We start from the raw sequence: 22,132 nt of genomic DNA on the forward strand, positions 1-22,132 counted from the left end.
GATCTCTGACTTGTGTTTTTGTATTAGTTCATCAAAAACAGCAGAGCACCCCTGTCAAATAGAGAATCTTTGAATAGCATTTCTGTATCTGGTCCTCAAAAACAGCAACAATCCCCTGTCATGTAGATGATCTTTGACTTGTGTTTTTGTATTAGTTAATCAAAAACAGCCGAGCACCCATGTCAAATGGAAAATCTTTGAATAGCATTTTTGTATAAGTTCCTCAAAAACAGCAACAATCCCCTGTCATGTAGAGGATCTCTGACTTGTGTTTTTGTATTAGGTCATCAAAAACAGCAGAGTACCCCTGTCAAATATAGAATCTTTGAATAGCATTTCTGTATTAGGTCCTCAAAAACAGCTGAGCACCCATGTCAAATGGAAAATCTTTGAATAGCATTTTTGTATAAGTTCCTCAAAAACAGCAACAATCCCCTGTCATGTAGAGGATCTCTGACTTGTGTTTTTGTATTAGGTCATCAAAAACAGCAGAGTACCCCTGTCAAATATAGAATCTTTGAATAGCATTTCTGTATTAGGTCCTCAAAAACAGCCGAGCACCCATGTCAAATAGAGAATCTTTAAATAGCATTTCTGTATCAGGTCCTCAAAAACAGCAGAGATCCCTTGTCATGTAGAGGATCTTTGACTTGTGTTTTTGTATTAGGTCATCAAAAACAGTATAGGACCCCTGTCAAATAGAGAATCTTTCAATAGCATTTCTGTATTAAGTCCTCAAAAACAGCCGAGCACCCATGTCAAATAGAGAATCTTTGAATAGCATTTCTGTATTAGTTCCTCAAAAACACCTGAGCACCCATGTCAAATAGAGAATCTTTGAATAGCATTTCTGTATTAAGTCCTCAAAAACAGCTGAGTACCCCTGTCAAATAGAGAATCTTTGAATAGCATTTCTGTATTAGTTCATCAAAAACAGCCGAGCACCCATGTCAAATAGAGAATCTTTGAATAACATTTCTGTATTAGGTCCTCAAAAACAGCAGCGATCTCTTGTCATACAGAGGATCTTTGACTTGTGTTTTTGTATTAGTTCATCAAAAACAGGAGAGTGTCTCTGTCGTATAGAGGAACTTTGACTTGTGTTTTTGGATTAGTTCATCAAAAACAACAGAGTGCCTCTGTCATATAGAGGATCTTTGACTTGTGTTTTTGGATTAGGGCCTTAAAAACATCAGAGTACCTCTGTTATGTGGAGGACCTTTGATTTGTGTTTTTGTTTTAGGGCCTCAAAAATATAAAGGATCTTTGACTCACGTTTTTGTATTAGATCCTCAAAAACAGTAGAGCTTCCCTATCATATGGAGGATCGTTGACTTGTGTTTATGTATTAGGACCTCAAAAACAGCAGACTGCCTCTATCATATAGAGGATCTTTGACGATTCATTTTGTAGTAGGTCCTTAAAAACATAAAAGCTCTCCTGTTAAGATCTTTGACTTGTGTTTTTGTATTAGGTCATCAAAAACAGCAGAGCTTCCTTGTCATATAAAATATCATTGACAATGTGTTTTTGTATTAGGACCTCAAAAACAACATAGGGCCTCCGTCATATAGAGCACCTTTTTTTTCTTCTTTTTTTTTCATAAAGAAATACGATCATGTGTGCTTACAGACTGTATCCCTGCAGACTGTATTGATCTATATTGATATATAATGTATATATTGTGTTTTTTATGTTGATTTTATAAATAAATAAAAAATATATATATTTTTTAAATTTCTTGTGCGGCCCGGTACCAATCGGTCCGTTGGGGACCACTGATATAGAAGATCTTTGACTTGTGTTTTTGTATTAGGGCCTCAAAAACAGCAGAGTGCCTCTGTCATATAGAGGATCTTTAACAATAATTTTTCCTGTAGGTCCTTAAAAACAGCAGATAGCTCGTGATCGATAGATGATCCTTGCCTCGCATTTTGCAGTTGACACCTAAAAACAGCATTTTGTAGGACCTTTGATAAGTGTATTTGTGGTAAATCCTTAAAAAGAGAAGACTCCCCCTGTTAAATAGAAGCTCTTTGACAAGTGTTTTTGCAGTTGGCACTTAAAACGACTGCAAAACGCTTCTGTCTCATATAGGATCTTTGATAAGCGTTTTTGTAGAAGATCCTTTTAAACAATAGAGAGCCTCTGTCATATAGGAGATCTTTGACAAGCGCTCTTGTTTAGCTATTCACAATGGGTCTTTAAAAACAGTACAATGTTTCCAACATTACTAAAAAAATCTTTGACTTGTGTGTTTGCAGCAAGTCCTTCGAAACGACAAAGCACTCTTCTCTTATAGAACAGAGGTGTCAAAGTCGTTTTCACTGAGGGCCACATCGCAGTTATGTTTGGCCCCAGAGGGCCAAACATAACTGTGAATACTATTATTGCACATTTTTTCTATGCATTTTATTAGTAGATTTTTTTTACACTAAAATGTACAAAAAATATGGTAAGTTGCAATCATTTCACCTCAAAATGTAGTGTATATTACTGTAAATGGAAAAACAGTACTGCTATTTTTATGGTTGAAAAAAAAAGACAGCTCAGTTGCCAGAATTTTACTGTAAAATTTGTTTTTTTACTGTAAATAAAAAAAAACTGCAATTTTACAGTAACATTTTGGCACCTGAGCTGCCAGTTTGTTTGTTTTTGTTTTTGTTTACCGCAAATCAACAACTGTAGATTTTTCGGTGTATTACTGTAAATGCCAAAATGACACAAAGGTTTATTACAGTAAAAAAAAAGTACTGTTTTTTTTCATTTAGAGAAAAATGCTGTAAAAACCACAGTAAATTTCACTATTTTGCCATGAAATCTATTGCTACTTTCCCTTTTATTTTCATTTGATTGATAACTTGCTTTGAAATCATTATTATGAGTATATATTTCTATTTAAGAAATGGTTTGAATGTTTGATAATATATTTTTTCATAATTAGACAATATTTAAGTCAACATCATTTGCGATTACATGGAGTAAATTTTTAGTTTCTCCCAAAATAAAAAGAAAGAATACATTTAGTAAGAAAAGCTACAGTACGTTATTCTTACATATTATTTCCAGGCTTTCAAGGGCCAAATAAAATGAAGTGGTGGGCCACATCTGGCCCCCGGGCCTTGAGTTTAACACCTGTGTTTCTTAAAAACCAAAATGTAAAAAAAATATGGTAAGTTGCAATAATTTCACCTCAAAATGTAGTGTATATTACTGTAAATGGAAAAACAGTACTGCTGTTTTTATGGTAAAAAAAAAAAAAAAAGACAGCTCAGTTGCCAGAATTTTACTGTAAAATTGACATTTGTTTTTTTACTGTGAATAAAAAAAAACTGCAATTGTACAGTAACATTTTGGCACCTTAGCTGCCAGTTTGTTTGTTTTTGTTTTTGTTTACCGCAAATCAACAACTGTAGATTTTTCCGTGTATTACTGTAAATGCCAAAATGACACAAAGGTTTATTACAGTAAAAAAAGTACTGTTTTTTTCATTTAGAGAAAAATGCTGTAAAAACCACAGTAAATTTCACTATTTTTCCATGAAATCTATTGCTACTTTCCCTTTTATTTTCATTTGATGGATAACTTGCTTTGAAATAATTATTAGTAGTATTTATTTCTATTTAAAAAATGATTTGAATGTTTGATAATATATTTTTTCATAATTAGACAATATTTAAGTTAACATAATTTGCGATTACATGGAGTAAATTTTTAGTTTCTCCCAAAATAAAAAGAAAGAATACATTTAGTAAGAAAAGTTACAGTACTTCATTGATACATATTATTTCCAGGCTTTCAAAGGCCAAATAAAATGAAGTGGCGGGCCACATCTGGCCCCCACCTGTGTTTCTTAAAAACCAAAATGTAAAAAAAATATGGTAAGTTGCAATAATTTCACCTCAAAATGTAGTGTATATTACTGTAAATGGAAAAACAGTACTGCTGTTTTTATGGTAAAAAAAAAAAAAAAGGCAGCTCAGTTGCCAGAATTTTACTGTAAAATTGACATTGTTTTTTTTACTGTGAATTAAAAAAATGCAATTTTACAGTAACATTTTGGCACCTGAGCTGCCAGTTTGTTTGTTTTTGTTTTTGTTTACCGCAAATCAACAACTGTAGATTTTTCGGTGTATTACTGTAAATGCCAAAATGACACAAAGGTTTATTACAGTAAAAAAAAGTTCTGTTTTCTTCATTTAGAGAAAAATGCTGTAAAAACCACAGTAAATTTCACAATTTTACCATGAAATCTATTGTTACTTTCCCTCTTATTTTCATTTGATGGATAACTTGCTTTGAAATCATTATTATGAGTATTTATTTCTATTTAAAAAATGGTTTGAATGTTTGATAATATATTTTTTCATAATTAGACAATATTTAAGTCAACATAATTTGCGATTACATGGAGTAAATTTTTAGTTTCTCCCAAAATAAAAAGAAAGAATACATTTAGTAAGAAAAGTTACAGTACTTTATTGATACATATTATTTCCAGGCTTTCAAGGGCCAAATAAAATGAAGTGGCGGGCCACATCTGGCCCCCGGGCCTTGAGTTTAACACCTGTGTTTCTTAAAAACCAAAATGTAAAAAAGATATGGTAAGTTGCAATCATTTCACCTCAAAATGTAGTGTATATTACTGTAAATGGAAAAGCAGTACTGTTGTTTTTATGGTAAAAAAAAAAAAGACAGCTCAGTTGCCAGAATTTTACTGTAAAATTGACATTTGTTTTTTTTACTGTGAATAAAAAAAAATGCAATTTTACAGTAACATTTTGGCACCTGAGCTGCCAGTTTGTTTGTTTTTGTTTTTGTTTACCGCAAATCAACAACTGTAGATTTTTTTGGTTTATTACTGTAAATGCCAAAATGACACAAAGGTTTATTACAGTAAAAAAAAGTACTGTTTTTTTCATTTAGAGAAAAATGCTGTAAAAACCACAGTAAATTTCACTATTTTTCCATGAAATCTATTGCTACTTTCCTTTTTATTTTCATTTGATGGAAAACGTGCTTTGAAGTCATTATTATTAGCATTTATTTTTATTTAAAAAATGGTTTGAATGTTTGATAATATATTTTTGCATAATTAGACAATATTTAAGTTAACATAATTTGCGATTACATGCGGTACATATTTTATTTTTCTCCCAAAATAAAAAGAAAGAATACATTTAATAAGAAACGAAACAGTACTTCATTGATACATATTATTTCCAGGCTTTCGAGGGCCAAATAAAATGAAGTGGTGGGCCACGGCTGAGTTTGACACCTGTGTTATAGAACATCTTTGACTTGCAGAGCACTCCTGTCACTAGAAGGATCTCTGATAATGCTTCTGTAATTTGTGACTTAAATATGAGCATGTTTGTCATTTAATGAGGTAAAAATGATATCAGAAAATAAGCCACTAAAAGTGTGTCCCACAGGGCTTTTTAGTAGATTATTTTTAAACAGAAAATATTTCTGTACAATTTTGTATCCAGTTTGTCAGGAATGTAATCATATTAGAGTTATGTTGTGCCAAATGGACCTTATTGTGTTAGTAGACTGTAATAAGAGTCCTAAAGAACAGGCTTTACCAGAAGAATCAATAACCGCAGTGACTGTCCGTCATCATCATCGGTGCATTATGACAAAGAACAAACACGTTAATGCGCCTCAGGCAGCTGAAATGTTTCTACCTTCAGTGCGCAGAAGATGCAGGAGTCCTCCATGCACTTGTGCGTGGTCAGCTGCCGGAAGCTTCTGCGGAAGATGTCCAGGTGCCACAAAACCTGCCACAAAAATCAAACAATCAATCAATCAAACTTTATTTAGAAAGCGCTTTTCATACATAAAAGAAATGCAACGCAAAGTGCTTTACAAAGTTAAAAACAATACCCTGGTGACCAATATCCCCCATTATCACATACGTATGCATGGACACATATACCAAACACACACACAACATACACACATATGCAACTACAGTTGTGCTCATAAGTTTACATAACCTGGGAGAATTTATGATTTATTGGCCATTTTTCAGAGAATATGAATGATAACACAAAAACCTTTCTTCCACTCATGCTTAATGGTTGTGTGAAGCTATTTATTGGCAAACAACTGTGTTTACTCTTTTTAAATCAAAATGACAAAAGAAAGTACCCAAATGACCCTGATCAAAAGTTGACATACCCCAGTGACTTTGATCTGATAACATGCACAAAAGTTGACACAAACAGGTTTGAATGGCTAATCAAGGTTCCAATCCTCACCTGTGACCTGTTTGTTTGTAATTAATGTGTGTGTATAAAAGGTCAGTGAGTTTCTGGGCTTCTGACAGACCATTGCATGTTTCATCCAGTGCTGCACAGATGTTTCTGGATTCTGAGTCATGGGGAAGGCAAAAGAATTGTCAAAGGATCTGCGAGAAAAGGTAATTGAACTGCATAAACAGGAAAGGGGTATAAAAAGATATCCAAGGAATTGAGAATGCCAATCAGCAGTGTTCAAACGTTGATTAAGAAGTAGAAAATGAGGGATTCAGGTAGACCAGCAAAGATTTCAGCCACAACAGCCAGGAAAATTGTTCGAGATGCAAAGAAAAATCCACAAATAACTTCAGCTGAAATACAGGACTCTCTAAAAAATTGTGATGTGGCTGTTTCAAGATGCACAATAAGTAGGCACTTGAAGAAAAATGGGCTGCATGGTCGAGTGGCCAAAAAGTTCAATTTTGGTCTCATCACTCCAAATTACTTTGTTCCAGAAGTTTTGAGGCTTGTCTCTGTGCTGTTTAGCGTAATGTAAGCGGGATACTTTGTGACATTTGCGCAGAAATGGCTTATTTCTGGCGATATGAACAAATGATTGCATGGCTGAGTACAGAGGGGACATGTGAGTAAACACTATCACAGGAGCCATCTGCACCAGGAGGTCATCAGACCATGGCCACCAGGACGCTGACACAAAAGTGCCCCCACAAGCACGGCCGATAACCCCTGAGGCAGATGGCTCATCTAAGGAACGTTGGATAATAAAAATAATACAACTTGTAAAATAGTAAGAACCGTGAGTAGAGATAAAGAACAAAATACAAGTAAGACATATGAAGATTAATTTAAAAAATAAATAAATAAAATGAATACACAGTAAATAAATAATAAATAAATAAAATCTTGCATAACTAATAGGATACAAAGTAATATACAAATGACTTCAATAAAATAATTAATATCAGGTAAAAGCCAAATCAAAAAGGTGGGTCTTAAGCCTGCTCTTAAAAACCTACACAAAGTAAGAAAAACACGGCGAAGACAAATCAAACGCCGGCGGAAAAAAAAACAAATCCTCCAAAGTGCCGTGGCACGATGCTGGCACTCGGTCGTCATGGAAACACAACATGCTTCCCCCCCAGGTGCGTCCCCTCGTTATCAAAAATAGCGAGCCGTGGAAACCACTTGAGTGAGGGTCATTTGTTCCGACAGGAAGCGAGGCTTTTACCGCGGCGGGGACTATTTTCCGCACAATTTGCGACCACAAAAAAAAAAAAAAAAATCACGATAACGAGCGAGCAAACAACACCGAATCACGAAGATGCCGTTTTCTTTTTCTTTTCTTTTTTTTTTTAGATTACAGTAAAATCTCGCCTGAGGACAAAGAAAAGTCCCCAGTACTGGACAAAGCTGCAGTGTCGTCATGGCAACATCAGGCTCACTAATTTACTGTGTGAAGTTTTGCTCGTTAATCTCCATTGATTATATTTGCATATTTATTCTGCATAATCCACAGATGTGTGCACACGTACGCAACATTTTCTCGAGTGTACGAGGGCGTTTACTTTACTAACAAACAATTTCCTTCACCTCCTGTCACCTTTTTAACTTTTAATCTTTGCCTGCATGCACTTTTTTTTTTCTTCTTTTTTTTTTAGATCTTCTTCATCCCGATCTTTCTTCTATCTTCCATCATCTGTGCCCTCTCCATCTTCAGGCACTAAGCTTCTGCCCCCATCCAAGGCTTAGTGTGTCCTCCATCTCCTCATCTGAAGACTCGGTGGTGTGTGTATGCCAGCTGGAAGTCTCGAGGTGTGTGTGTGTGTGTGTGTGTGTGTGTGTGTGTGTGTGTGTGTGTGTGTGTGTGTGTGTGCGTGCGTAAAAGCAGGGAGATGCAGCAGCAGCACTGATGCAGACTAAGCATCTCAGCAAACACAAACACCCTCCCTCTCAAACATTGCCAAAACCAAAGTGGAACATGCAAACACTCATTAATATGGAGCTTATCTCGCTGTCACGTTTAATTATCAGTTAAAATGTGTGTGTGTGAGGGTCCTTTAACTTGGCGTTAAAAGGAATGTCCACACGGGGCACTGTCAGGATGGTAACTACTATTAAAAAGTTAAAGTACCACTGATTGTCACACACACACTAGGTGTGGCAAAATTATTCTCTGCATTTGACCCATCACCCTTGATCACCCCCTGGGAGGGGAGGGGAGCAGTGGGCCGCATATATATATATATATATATATATATATATATATATATATATATATATATATATATATTATATATATATATATATATATATATAAGTAACAAAATAAAAAATAAATTGATATATACATCTATATGTATATATATATATATATATATATATATATATATATATATATATATATATATATATATATATGTGTGTGTATATATGTATATATAAATTTATTTTTTTATTTTGTTACTTTACATGCAGTCGGCCAATTTTTTTTTTTGCCTAATGCAGCACTCAAGTCAAAAAGTTTGCACAACCCTAGATTAAGCAAAGAAATCAAACAATGTACTAAAATTATCCACTTTAAAAAATGATTTTTGTATATAAAATAAAGGTACAATAATAAATTAAATAAAAAATAAAAAAATAAATGTATATATACATCTATATATATATATATATATATATATATATATATATATATATATATACATAAATAAATTTATATATACATCTATATATATATATATACATCTATATATATATATATATATAGATGTATATATAAAAATTTTTATTTTTTTTTTATTTAATTTATTATTGCACCTTTATTTTATATACAAAACCCAAAACCAGTGAAGTTGTCATGTTGTGTAAATGGTAAATAAAAACAGAATACAATGATTTGCAAATCCTTTTCAACTTATATTCAATTGAATAGACTGCAAAGATAAGATAATTAATGTTCAAACTGAGAAACTTTTTTTTTTTTTTTTTTTGCAAATACTTAGGGCTGCAACTGAGGATTAATTTGGTAATCGATTAATCTGTCGATTATTACTTTGATTAATCGATTAATAATCGGATAAAAGAGACAAACTACATTTCTATCCTTTTCAGTATTTTATTGGGGAAAAAAAGCATACTGGCACCATACTTATTTTGATTATTGTTTCTCAGCTGTTTGTACATGTTGCAGTTTTAAATAAAGGTTTATTAAAAATAATAAAAAAGAAATAAATAAAAAATAAAAGAATTGCCTCTGCGCATGCGCATAGCATAGATCCAACGAATTGATGACTAAATTAATCGCCCACTATTTTTATAATCGATTTTAATCGATTTAATCTATTAGTTGTTGCAGCCCTACAAATAATCATTAACTTCGAATTTAATGGCAGCAACACATTGCAAAAAAGTTGTCACAGGGGCATTTTTACCACTGTGTTACATGGCCTTTCCTTTTAACAACACTCAGTAAACTTTTGGGAACTGAGGAGACACATTTTTTAAGCTTTTCAGGTGGAATTCTTTCCCATTCTTGCTTGATGTACAGCTTAAGTTGTTCAACAGTCCGAGGGTCTCCGTTGTGGTATTTTAGGCTTCATAATGCGCCACACATTTATTTGGGAGACAGGTCTGGACTAAAGGCAGGCCAGTCTAGTACCTCAAACTCTTTTACTATGAAGCCACGCAGTTGTACCTCACAAATGCACAAAAGTTCCTTTACATTCTTGTAGAAAGTCTTCCAACAAGCAGTTTCAATATGTGAATAAAGGCAACCATCGTATGTTGGGCGTGCGTCACTGACCTGCAGAGCGCTGTTCAGGAAGCAGCTGTTCTGTCCCGGCTCGTTGCTCAGGCCCTTGCTGGGCGCGATGGAGTTCATGGTTCTCGGGGTCGCCAGCCCCTGCACCCCGCCGACCGCTCCGCCGCCGGACGCAAAGTAGTTCCTTTTCCACGACATCCCTACCTGGGGCGGACAGAGCGCCGGCGTCTATGTCACTCCCATGAGAGTGAAAGAGGGCGAATGGGAGACGGGAGGGGATGGAGGCGCTAGATGGAGGAGACGCGCTGAGTCTTGGACGGGGATTTGGCCCCCATGCAAGTTTGGCCCCTGTCCAGTTGTGGTTTTACTCCCTCCGAATCCGTGTGCTCGCTGCCAGAGCCGCTGTTGGCGTTTGTCTGCGGCTGCTCCTTTGGCAAGTTGTCCTTTGGCCGATCCTGTCAGATGAGCGTTGCTGGGGCCGGCCAGACGCTCCCATGTCCTTTCACGCCCTCCCCGCTGGACCTGAGACACACAAAGACCGAGCTGTCAGGGCACAAAGGTCAAACGCCGTCTACGCTTTTCGGAGTAAACACCGACAGTCACTTCTCCTTTGCACCTGGGAAAGTATTTACCTTTTCATCTTCCAAAATCATGGGACAGTATTGTCAATATAGGTCACATTGCTTCTCAAACAGTGGCATACCTGCCAACTACTCCGGTTTTTCCCGTAATTAGTACGGTTTTCATCAACCTATTCCGGGTTACGGTTGCAGTGATAAAAAATATGGTTTTTCATTAATTAAAAACATTTTTTTTTTTAAAGTTTTATTCACGAAATCGCGTAACAACAATGACAATCGACACTGCTTCCCGTAACTTCCTGTCGAGCCATTCCGAATGCCATGCGCGAGACTATTTATAGCACCGCTGCCAAGCACGAGGCACCTGTTGCCCATTGTTTCCAAACGAGCGAACGATCATGGAATCAGCCGGAGAAAAATCGCAAACGAGTCTTAAACCGAAAAGAAAACTACAGTCATTCCGTGAAGAATATTCCAAAAAGGGTGAAAACTACGCGAATTGCACCTTGTGCAGAAAAGATTTTTCGATCGGACACGGAGGAATTAGCGATGTAAAAGACCACGTTGGGACAAAAAAACACAAGTCTAATGCCGTTGCTAGCGATACAAGTGGAAAACTTTGGATTTTAGCCACAAAAAGGTAATGACACCAATGTTATCTATTGGAATTGTTTAGTACTGTTATACTGTTAAAAGTGTTTATACTATTTATGCTTTCAAGTCCAAGTTGAAGAAATCTTGTTAAATGTTGACAGCATAACTGCCAAAATACAGAAGTATGTCCTTAATATTTTTGCAGTGCTATTTCTGTTGAAAAGTTTAAATGATTACATTAGAGATGTGATGTGCCACTTTTCAAGTGTCTGATGGCTTAAATTAATTTTCATTAATTTTTCATATTTTGAATTCTTTTGAAAGGCTTGCAAAAAAACTACATTTGAATTGTAATTCCATGCTATTGACAGGACTATTAATTTTAATGAAGTTAGCTTACCATGTTTACAGTATGATAATTGTGATAGAAATGTGAATTTTAGGCACAGAATATTTTTTACAATTGAACAAGGCAGTAGATTATACAAGCTTGGACAGAAAGTTAATAATGACACCAATTTTTTTTTTTATTGAATTGTTTAGTACTGTTTTACCATTTGTTTACTGTAAAAAGTGTTTATACTGTTTATACTTTCAATTAACAAATTGAAGTCTTGTGAAAGGTTGACAGGATAACTGGCATTAACTGTCAAAATAATTTCAAACTATTGAAGTTAGCTTACAGAATAAACATGTCAATCAACCCATATGATTTTTGCTGTAATATTTTTGTTTTGAAAAGTCACTGTGACTGATAGAAAAGTGATGGTTTTAGCAAAATTTTAACCTGTCTGAATGCTAATAATCATTTTGCGTCGGGGGGGCGAAGCTGAACCCCCCCACCAGGACTTTGTCCTGGACCTACCGGGGCCTGCGGCCCCTGGACCCTGGTTACTAGGTTTTTCTGATTTCAAAAGTTGGCAGGTATGTAGTGGGGCGGGGGCGCCATGATATGTGTGAGAAACAATACGCATACTTGCCAACCTTGTGTTAGAATAATTGTTTGAAAGTTATCACAAAAAACTTTGTGTTGAAATGAGTACCAGGCAAGAAGACAAAAGCTGTCTTTTGTCAGGCTTGTAAAACTCCACTGTGTAGGGGGAAAGCAAGATGAAGGTGTTCCTGTGTTCTTTCATGTATGGTAATCAACAGAAAGATATTGCTCTAACCCAAAGACTTCAAAGCTGAGATGACAGGATCTGCCCAATTTCCAGACGACCTCTTTTTGAACTAATTTACGAACTCTTTTTGAACTGACCTTTTCTGTGAATTTTTTACGACCTTTTCTGCGAACTTTTTGCGACTTTTGTCCTTTGGAAACAACGGTGGCCAGGTGGTCGGGGAGGGTCCAAAATAAAAGAAGGAGGCGTGCAATCTTTTGGCAGAGCGTGCTCAGATTCTGTGCAAGGGTACAGTGTACAGACGACTCTCCTCAATATTGAGTCCAAATTCAATTCTGTCTCTGATGCGTGTGTGTGTGTGTGTGTGTGTGTGCGTTATATATTTTCAAGTATTTGTTATATATATATATAAATAATCCATTCATCCATCCATCCATCCATCCATCTTCTTCCGCTTATCCGAGGTCGGGTCGCGGGGGCAGCAGCCTAAGCAGGGAAGCCCAGACTTCCCTCTCCCCAGCCACTTCATCCAGCTCCTCCCGGGGGACCCTGAGGCGTTCCCAGGCCAGCCGGGAGACATAGTCTTCCCAACGTGTCCTGGCTCTTCCCCGCGGCCTCCTACCGGTCGGACGTGCCCTAAACACCTCCCTAGGGAGGCGTTCGGGTGGCATCCTGACCAGATGCCCGAACCACCTCATCTGGCTCCTCTCGATGTGGAGGAGCAGCGGCTTTACTTTGAGCTCCTCCCGGATGGCAGAGCTTCTCACCCTATCTCTAAGGGAGAGCCCCGCTACCCGGCGGAGGAAACTCATTTCGGCCGCTTGTACCTGTGATCTTGTCCTTTCGGTCATAACCCAAAGCTCATGACCCTAGGTGAGGATGGGAACGTAGATCGACCGGTAAATTGAGAGCTTTGCCTTCCGGCTCAGCTCCTTCTTCACCACAACGGACCGATACAGCGTCCGCATTACTGAAGACGCCGCACCGATCCGCCTGTCGATCTCACGATCCACTCTTCCCTCACTCGTGAACAAGACTCCGAGGTACTTGAACTCCTCCACTTGGGGCATAATCCATTCATGAATGAGTATATCCATTTGGCCACCGTGTTCAATGGACAAGTCTGATCTACAAAATTTGCAGGCAGCATAATCCTTCCCCTTCGAGCTGTCCTGGATGAACTGAAATTATTTTTTTCCAATCATTTTGGAACTTGCAAGCGTACTTCTTCCTCTTACTCGTCGTCGCCACGTCTCTTCTTCGTTCTTCTGCTTCGTCTCTGTTACGTTTTTGGACATTACTACTTGCCGTAGTTTTGAAGCAATGCATGATGGGAATCCGGACGTTGTGTGTCAGTGTATTAACGTGCCGGCTGGAATAAACACACGCTGAGAAATAGCTCCGTTCCTGCCTGCTTTATGGGTTATAGATAAACCTATGGATAACGGATACATATATAATAGTCTCCTTTTCAGGTTAGAGAAGACGCTAAAGGCAGTGCCTTTAAGGCACGCCCCCAATATTGTTGTCCGGGTGGAAATCGGGAGAAATTCGGGAGAATGGTTGCCCCGGGAGATTTTCGGGAGGGGCAACCAAAGTCCTGACTTAAACGTGTGAACAATGCTGAAGAAACAAGTCCATGTCAGAAAACCAACACATTTAGCTGAACTGCACCAATTTTGTCAAGAGGAGTGGTCAAAAAATTCAAGCAGAAGCTTGTGGATGGCTACCAAAAGTGCCTTATTGCAGTGAAACTTGCCAAGGGACATGTAAGCATATATTAACATTGCTGTATGTATACTTTTGACCCAGTTGGTCACATTTTCAGTAGACCCATAATACATTCATAAAAGAAGCAAACTTCATGAATGTTTTTTGTGAACAACAAGTATGTGCTCCAATCACTCTATCACAAAAAAATAAGAGTTGTAGAAATGATTGGAAACTCAAGACAGCCATGACATTATGTTCTTTACAAGTGTATGTCAACTTTTGACCACGACTGTATATTAGTACCGTGATACTATACTAGTACCGGTATACCGTACAACCCTACTATAGATGATGATCAGGCCCGGCCCTAACCAATCTGGCGCCCTAGGCAAGATTTTAGGTGGCGCCCCCCCACATCGGCAGTGAAGTGTATATACTCACAAGAACCCGAATAGCTTTGTCTTTGACCTTTTTTTTTTTTACTTACAACTATACTTAATATATAAAGGGGTGGAAAAGTGACTATTACCTGCAGGGCAAACATTAGCTAACCAGAAGGCAATAACAATGTAAACAAAAAACACCTGCTTAAAAGATCTAATACAAACATTTATATGCACGTACAACACTTAGAACTTTTAGCATATCAGTATGTGGAATTAAATTATGGAATGGATTAAGTAAAGAAGTTAAAAATTGTACTGATATGATCCAGTTTAAGAGGTTGTTCAAAATAATAGTGCTTACAGAGTACAAAGAAGAAGAATTATGAGAAATACTTTCAACCTTATTGAAAATAAGATATTCTTCATCTCAGTATGTTAATAATGACTGAATTAATTAATTAATTACATATTACAAAACTGTTGTATACTAATTCATAGATGTTATTTTATTATATAAAAAGGTCAGTAAATGATTCTATATATTTGTAAACGCTTTGAAGTGGGAAAGGGGTAAGATTAAATAAGCTTTGCTTCTTCCTACTCCTTTTCGGGCATGATGTCAAATGAAATGATATGAAATTGTGTGATGTATTATGATGTAAGTGTGTTCATGTTCCAAATAAACTAAAGAAAGAAAGAAATGTCCCTGAGGAATGTAAGGTGGGAGTACTGTAATTACCTAACGTTACATTATTATTTTCCAAAACAATTTAGCCCCCTCCACAATATTAACCCGACGTTAAAACAGAACTAGCTATTTATTGATTAGCAATTGCCGAATCATGTAACATTAGCTTAATGCTAAAAAGCCAGGTTACTATCACAGCTGTAACAGACAAATAATTTCATGTAGGCTAACGTTACCTACCTGCTACCTCTGTCTTTTCTCGTTTCTCCTCCTCTTCTTTTCTCTTTTTTCTTCCCTGGGCACCTGACAGTTTTGGCATCTTGTGTTGATTTTTTGATGTGGTGACGTCCAAAAAGAGTCATGATACGGGAAGGGAGGGGGCGCACCGTGCGGGGGGAGGAGGGGGGGGAGGTGTAATGTTGTAACAAATAATATTTCTATTAAATAGGCTTTACTTTGCATTTTAATTAACCATGGGATTATTTTTTGTATTTAGAAATAACATTTGTGGCACTGGCGTGGCGCCCCCTGATGGACGGCGCCCTTAGCATTTGCCTATACGGCCTATGCCACAAGCCGGCCCTGATGATGATAGTTGTTGAACTATACAGTGTGTTGTGTTAAACGATGGATGGACTGGAGGTGTTTGATCGGATGAACCTGTTTACTTCCCCTGCCAGGTCGGCGTGACACGGCACCGGCACGCCGAAATCATTTCATAATCACTACTTAGTGACAATACCGCGCACGTGGGCGTACGTACACAACATTGCATAACGCCACAGGAGAGCGAGCTAATGGAGCCGCAGTGCCTTTTTGGCAAAGTCCCGCCTCCCTGTCTCGTTGCCAGGTTGCTTTGACGGCACCACCTTTCTCTGCGGAAGCGGCGCCAGAGGGCGGGTGGCGGGCGGGCCCGCGGGCGTCGCGGCTTGTCGGCGCGGTGGCCAAAGCTAATCTATCCATCCATTCTTAACGGTATCCGTCAGAACATTCCGCGCATAAATACACAAACCCAGCTTGGGTTTATGGAGGGATTTGGCAACTCTGTTTGACATTTTTCGCCTCTCCCGAACAGTATTTCGAGCTTCTGTTTCAGCATACAGTGACTGTTCGTGTGTGTGTGTGTGTGTGTGTGTGTGTGTGTGTGTGTGTGTGTGTGTGTGTGTGTGTCCCGCTGAGTGGGTGTGGAGAGTGTGATCACACATTCTCTTTCTGACTGCACCCCTCAGTCTCCAACAAACCCAGCAAGATCACTCTGGCAAGTGCTGTTGTATGCGGTCTGTGTATCAGTGTAAGTGTGTGTGTGTGTGTGTGTGTGTGTGTGTGTGTGTGTGTGTGTGTGTGTGTGTGTGTGTGTGTTCTGGCAATGCTTACTTAATGGGGACATCGCTCCGTTTACACAGTCACCTTTAGGGGACCTCTGACGGTATGGGGACAAAAAAGCAGGTCCCCTAAAGGGAAACCTTTTTAAATTATAGTCAGATCCATTCTGAAGATGCCTAAGTGATTTTTAAGCTTTGGCCCATAAAACATGTTTACTGGTTATCCTGGCATTAATAGTACTGTGATTCTGTATGGTATCCATCCTTAGTAGGGATGATGTTTGATAAGAAATTATCGAGTACGAGCCCATTATAGAACCGATTCCTTATCGATTCTCTTATCGAATCCAGATAGGTTGTTGTAAATGGAAAAAAAACACAATATTTGGTTTAACAAAAGCTCACTTTTATTTTATTAGAAAAAAATGAAATAAAATAAATAAATAAATATTGACTGTTACCCCCCTAACAAAAAAAATAAAAAAAATATTGACTGTTGTTACCCAAAGTATATTAAGTGGGATTTTTCAGAAAAACAAATATATACAGTAACACAAAAACAACCTGTCTCTGTGATCACTATAGGTGTATAAATAATAATATAGTGTTATATAAAATCAGTCCCTTGGGCACAAAACTGAAAATAATACAGCTCTCCAAAAAGTGCACTTCTGCTGCTATTGGAACATACTAACTACACACACAGGCAGACAGCTAACAAACAATCCAAGACGTCTAATAAAGTTCCAAAGCAGATTAATCCATTTAGGCTCTTTATTGTTGTTGATCTTGCTTTGTCTTTTCCTATCTTTACTTTTGTCTTGCACTGGACTGTTATTTATTTATTTTTTTAACTGAAATACACACAATGACAAATGTATAAGCTATGTGATTCAATTAACATACTGAAATGTAATACACAATATGTAAATATTAGCTTCACACAAGTGTACAGTACTATCATCAAACAAATACTTCTGAGTGTTGAAACTATTTCGATGGTGGAAATACACGACTGGCAGCCATTTTAAGTCCTCAAAACATCCATTGAAAAATCGTTTTTCAATAAACATCTTAGTATCAAATTTAACCACTTTCCACCTTAATATTGAGTTACATAAACAAGTTAAACAGTTTACTTACAGACTTATCTTTTCCAAGGCTTGTAAGAGCTAACACAACTTGTCTACTTCTCAATTGTCTCATGAACTGAACAGACGTCGCCAAACCGGAAGTGACCAAACTAATGACACGTTGTATTTTCATATCGCCACAAGATGTCAGTAAGAGTCTACAATCAAATGGGCATAACATTGCCGTCCCACAGTGCATTTCCTGTGGGAAGGGATTCGTTCCCAGGGATTCGAATAAAGAACCAACCCTTTTTCTTTACTATAGTGGCCTCGATAACGGGAACCGGTTCTCAAAAAGGGATTCGAGTCCATGGAATCGATTCTTTTCTTATCGAACAACCGGGAGAACCGGTTTCGAACATCATTCCTAATCCTTAGTTAAAACTAATATAGTTTTCCAAAAACAAAATCTGGTTTAGTGTTCCTTAGGATGACATTTTCATACAGCATGATTATAAAACATTATCACCTTAAAGTATGATACACATTCAGAATGTTCCATCCTTCTATATATGGTAGTTGGAGTTGCAGACAACTTCATTACTGCTAAATAGCAGTTTTCAGTAATGTCACAGATTTGCAGGATTTGCTTTAACATTTAAGAGGTGAAACTTCCTATTGTCACGTGAGGGTCGCAACCTACTGCGGGGTTCGTTCCCCCGGGACGCAAACGGAACACTCCGGACAGGACTTGCGGGTAGGAACATGATTTAATCTTGACAAAAACCAAAGCACCACCAAGAACAGAAAGAAAACACGTGCCAATCGCACTCGAAGCTAACTTAGCATAGGCTAGGAGACGAGCCAAACTTACTTGACAAGAGTATGAAGCGAATAAAAAAGCCAGGACGAGTGAACCGGCAAAGGCAGGCTCAAACAATGCCCCTGATGAGAAACAGGTGAGCGTCCCGAACACCAGAGGCAGGTGAAAATAACAAGTAGCAGTGACGTGCGGTGAGGTTGATGGCTGGTGAGGCACTGACTTCATCACAGTCAGATTTACAAACATATGAACCCTAAAGAGTATCTTATTCACCATTTGATTGGCAGCAGTTAACGGGTTATGTTTAAAAGCTCATACCAGCATTCTTCCCTGCTTGGCACTCAGCATCAAGGCTTGGAATTGGGGGTTAAATCACCAAAAATGATTCCCAGGCGCGGCGCCGCTGCTGCCCACTGCTCCCCTCACCTCCCAGGGGGTGATCAAGGGGATGGGTCAAATGCAGACGACAAATTTCATTACACCTAGTGTGTGTGTGACAATCATTGGTACTTTAACTTAACTTTAACTTTACACATACAAAAAAAAGCACACTAAAAAGCACATTTAATAAAAAAAAACGTTATTATGGTCTTACCATTACTTAGAAATTAAGTCCATGCGCCGCAACTAAAGCCCTCACTTAAACTTTCCACGTGCAAGATTGAATCTATTTAAAAAAGTGTAACCGAGGGTTTATAAATGTCGCCTATACTGTATGAAACTACAAAATAACAAACACGGAGGCTCCAGTTTACACGAGGACCACTTTATTTATCTTCTTTCAAAAACCTGACATCACTTCCGCTCTTAGCGCCTTCAAAATAAGAGCTCAAGGCATACTGTATAACAGCGCATAACAGGAACTTAACATCACAAAGAGGAAAGCCCATGAAATAGGTTACAAAAGTTATTTAATAAGAAGCCAAAAAGTGCAAAAACAATAATGTTCGTGTTGGAGGAGTTGTGAATTAGATACACCTGCAGTCTGCAGGTGTACCTAATGTTGTGGCCCTGCAGTCATTCACAACTCCTCCAACACCAACATTATTGTTTTTGCACTTTTTGGCTTCTTATGAAATAACTTTTTTAAATAGATTCAATCTTGCACGTGGAAAGTTTAAGTGTGGGCTTTAGTTGATATAACAATTCTACGGCGGGGGTGCAGGAGGCGGGGCTACTGGAGCCTCAGCCAGTGGGTCTTTTGCAGCCGTTTTATGATCGCTCAGCACAAGAAATACGTTACACACATACAGTTGTTGACAAAATACACTGTACATTATATACCTCAGCTAACTAAACTATGGAAATGTATAATATAATTCATTTAGCAATACGGTCTCACTGCACAGCAGGCCAGCAGTTAGCCGAGTCCGTCCATGTTGAGGCACTGAGTGACGTGCCTCAACTGGCTGCTGTTCACCGCACCGTCTCTTCTCAGTATTTGAACGGCAAATGTGAAAATTCAGCGATTTTGAATAAAAATAATCTAAAACTGGTGAAGTTAAAAGGAAAATAACTTTATAGTATAATCACTGCATACATATAACAATTTAATTACATTTTTTTCTTTTTACATTTTTTTTCTTTCCATGATGGCAGGTGAGGCCCTGCCTCACCTGCCTCTAGTGACTGCACGTCACTGACAAGTAGCCATGGTAACCAAACAAACCCAGGGGTGCACAAACAGGAACTAAAGGAGTCCAAAACCAACACAAAACATGATCCGGACCACGGATCACGACACCTATAAGAGGACAGCTGTAGTCCTGTATTCTGATGATCATGTTAAATTTAATTTTGTCATGACTTGGTCCTGGGGTTTAGTTTTTCTCGAAGGCAACGGAAAGTTGGCTCGGGCGAGATGGGAATGCAGGTACATTTTTATTTAAACACTATAAATACAAAACAAGGAAGTAAACAAAAGGCGCGCACAATGGCGGAGAACACACTATGAAACCAAACACTTGCACAAAGGCAAAAACTATGAACAACAAAAAACACTAACTGTGGCAATAATAAACAAAACTTACTTGGCATGGACAAAAAGGAGCAGCGTGAACGATGGACATGAAAAAAGAGTCAGAAATGTGCAGAAGCATAAATGTGGAGATGTCACCAGAAAGACAAACTGAAAACACTGAACTTAAATACTACAGACATGATTAACGAAAACAGGTGCGTGACGTGACAGGTGAAAACTAATGGTTTGCTATGGTGATAAACAAGAGTGCACAATGAGTCCAAACGTGGAACATGTGAAACTAATGGGTAATCATGGAAACAAGACAAGGGAGTGAAAAGCCAGAAACTAAAGAGTCCAATAACTAAACAAAACATGACTAAGACAAAACGTGAATACACAGACATGACAAATTTGAACTTTTTATTTTTTAAATGGTCCTCAGTAGTTACGTACAAATTTGTGTGAATTATGCAAAATTATTGAAATTTGGTCCCCATGAACCATATTAACTCTTTTTCCCCAGGGTCCCCAGTAAGAATGATCAGCACATTACTTTATCAATCCAGAGATTTAAAGACATGTATGAGCTAACTGGGCAGTGGACATTTTACACCATTTTTTATGCCTCCACAACCTGTAGAAAGGGTGGTCCTCACAAGTCATGATCCAAAACTTGGTCCCCATTCCAAATGATAACCAGTATGCGTGTGTGTGTGTGTGTGTGTGTGTGTGTGTGTGTGTGTGTGTGTGTGTGTGGTCGGCTAGTTACCATGGAAATAGGCCAAGCAAGCAGGCACGCGGGAGGAAAAGCCGAAGCATGTGATATTAGCGCGCACACACATGCTGCTTCGAAACACACATGTGGAGACACATGGGGCCAGTGATGATGATGATGATGATGATGATGTGTATTGATGCCGCAGACCTCCTGGAAGCCACACTGAGTAAAAGCGCCACGTTCATCAAATTCTCTGACCGTGCAGAAAGCAGTGGAATAAGGCGCTCCAACGTGTCGCTTCATCGCAGGGCTGGCCAAACTTTGCAAGGATGTGATTGGGGTTGCAAAATTCCGGGAATATTCAAAGTTGGAAAATTTCCATGGGAATTGATGGGAAATGAATGGGAAGAAACATTGAATGCAACATGCTCGATCTTATTCGCTACAAACCCCGTTTCCATATGAGTTGGGAAATTGTGTTAGATGTAAATATAAACGGAATACAATGATTTGCGAATCCTTTTCAACCCATATTCAGTTGAATGCACTACAAAGACAAGATATTTGATGTTCAAACTCATAAACTTTTTTTTTTTTTTGCAAATAATAATTAACTTAGAATTTCATGGCTGCAACACGTGCCAAAGTAGTTGTGAAAGGGCATGTTCACCACTGTGTTACATGGCCTTTCCTTTTAACAACACTCAGTAAACGTTTGGGAACTGAGGAGACACATTTTTGAAGCTTCTCAGGTGGAATTCTTTCCCATTCTTGCTTGATGTACAGCTTAAGTTGTTCAACAGTCCGGGGGTCTCCGTTGTGCTATTTTAGGCTTCATAATGCGCCACACATTTTCAATGGGAGACAGGTCTGGACTACAGGCAGGCCAGTCTAGTACCCGCACTCTTTTACTATGAAGCCACGTTGATGTAACACGTGGCTTGGCATTGTCTTGCTGAAATAAGCAGGGGCGCCCATGGTAACGTTGCTTGCTCCAAAACCTGTATATACCTTTCAGCATTAATGGCGCCTTCACAGATGTGTAAGTTACCCATGTCTTGGGCACTAATACACCCCCATACCATCACACATGCTGGCTTTTCAACTTTGCTCCTATAACA

The 22,132-nt window shown here is 38.1% G+C and overlaps 1 protein-coding gene across 5 annotated transcripts in view; it reads right to left on the reverse strand.

Annotated features, from left to right (window-relative positions):
• usp54b (ubiquitin specific peptidase 54b) overlaps positions 1-22,132 on the reverse strand; it is a 198,303-nt gene that overhangs the window by 139,199 nt on the left and 36,972 nt on the right. For all 5 annotated transcript variants that reach the window (XR_012049420.1, XR_012049421.1, XR_012049419.1 and 2 more), the window contains exons 2-3: positions 10,072-10,551; positions 5,691-5,783 (exon numbers count right to left, since the gene is read on the reverse strand). Coding sequence is in view for 2 of the 5 variants with exons in the window: in XM_061931743.2 (XP_061787727.2) it covers positions 5,691-5,783; positions 10,072-10,227 (249 nt within the window). In the remaining 3 variants the exon portion in view is untranslated. The remainder of the gene's footprint in view (positions 1-5,690; positions 5,784-10,071; positions 10,552-22,132) is intronic.

This window comes from Nerophis lumbriciformis, linkage group LG39 (assembly GCF_033978685.3).
Source record: "Nerophis lumbriciformis linkage group LG39, RoL_Nlum_v2.1, whole genome shotgun sequence".
Classification (NCBI taxonomy): domain Eukaryota; kingdom Metazoa; phylum Chordata; class Actinopteri; order Syngnathiformes; family Syngnathidae; genus Nerophis; species Nerophis lumbriciformis.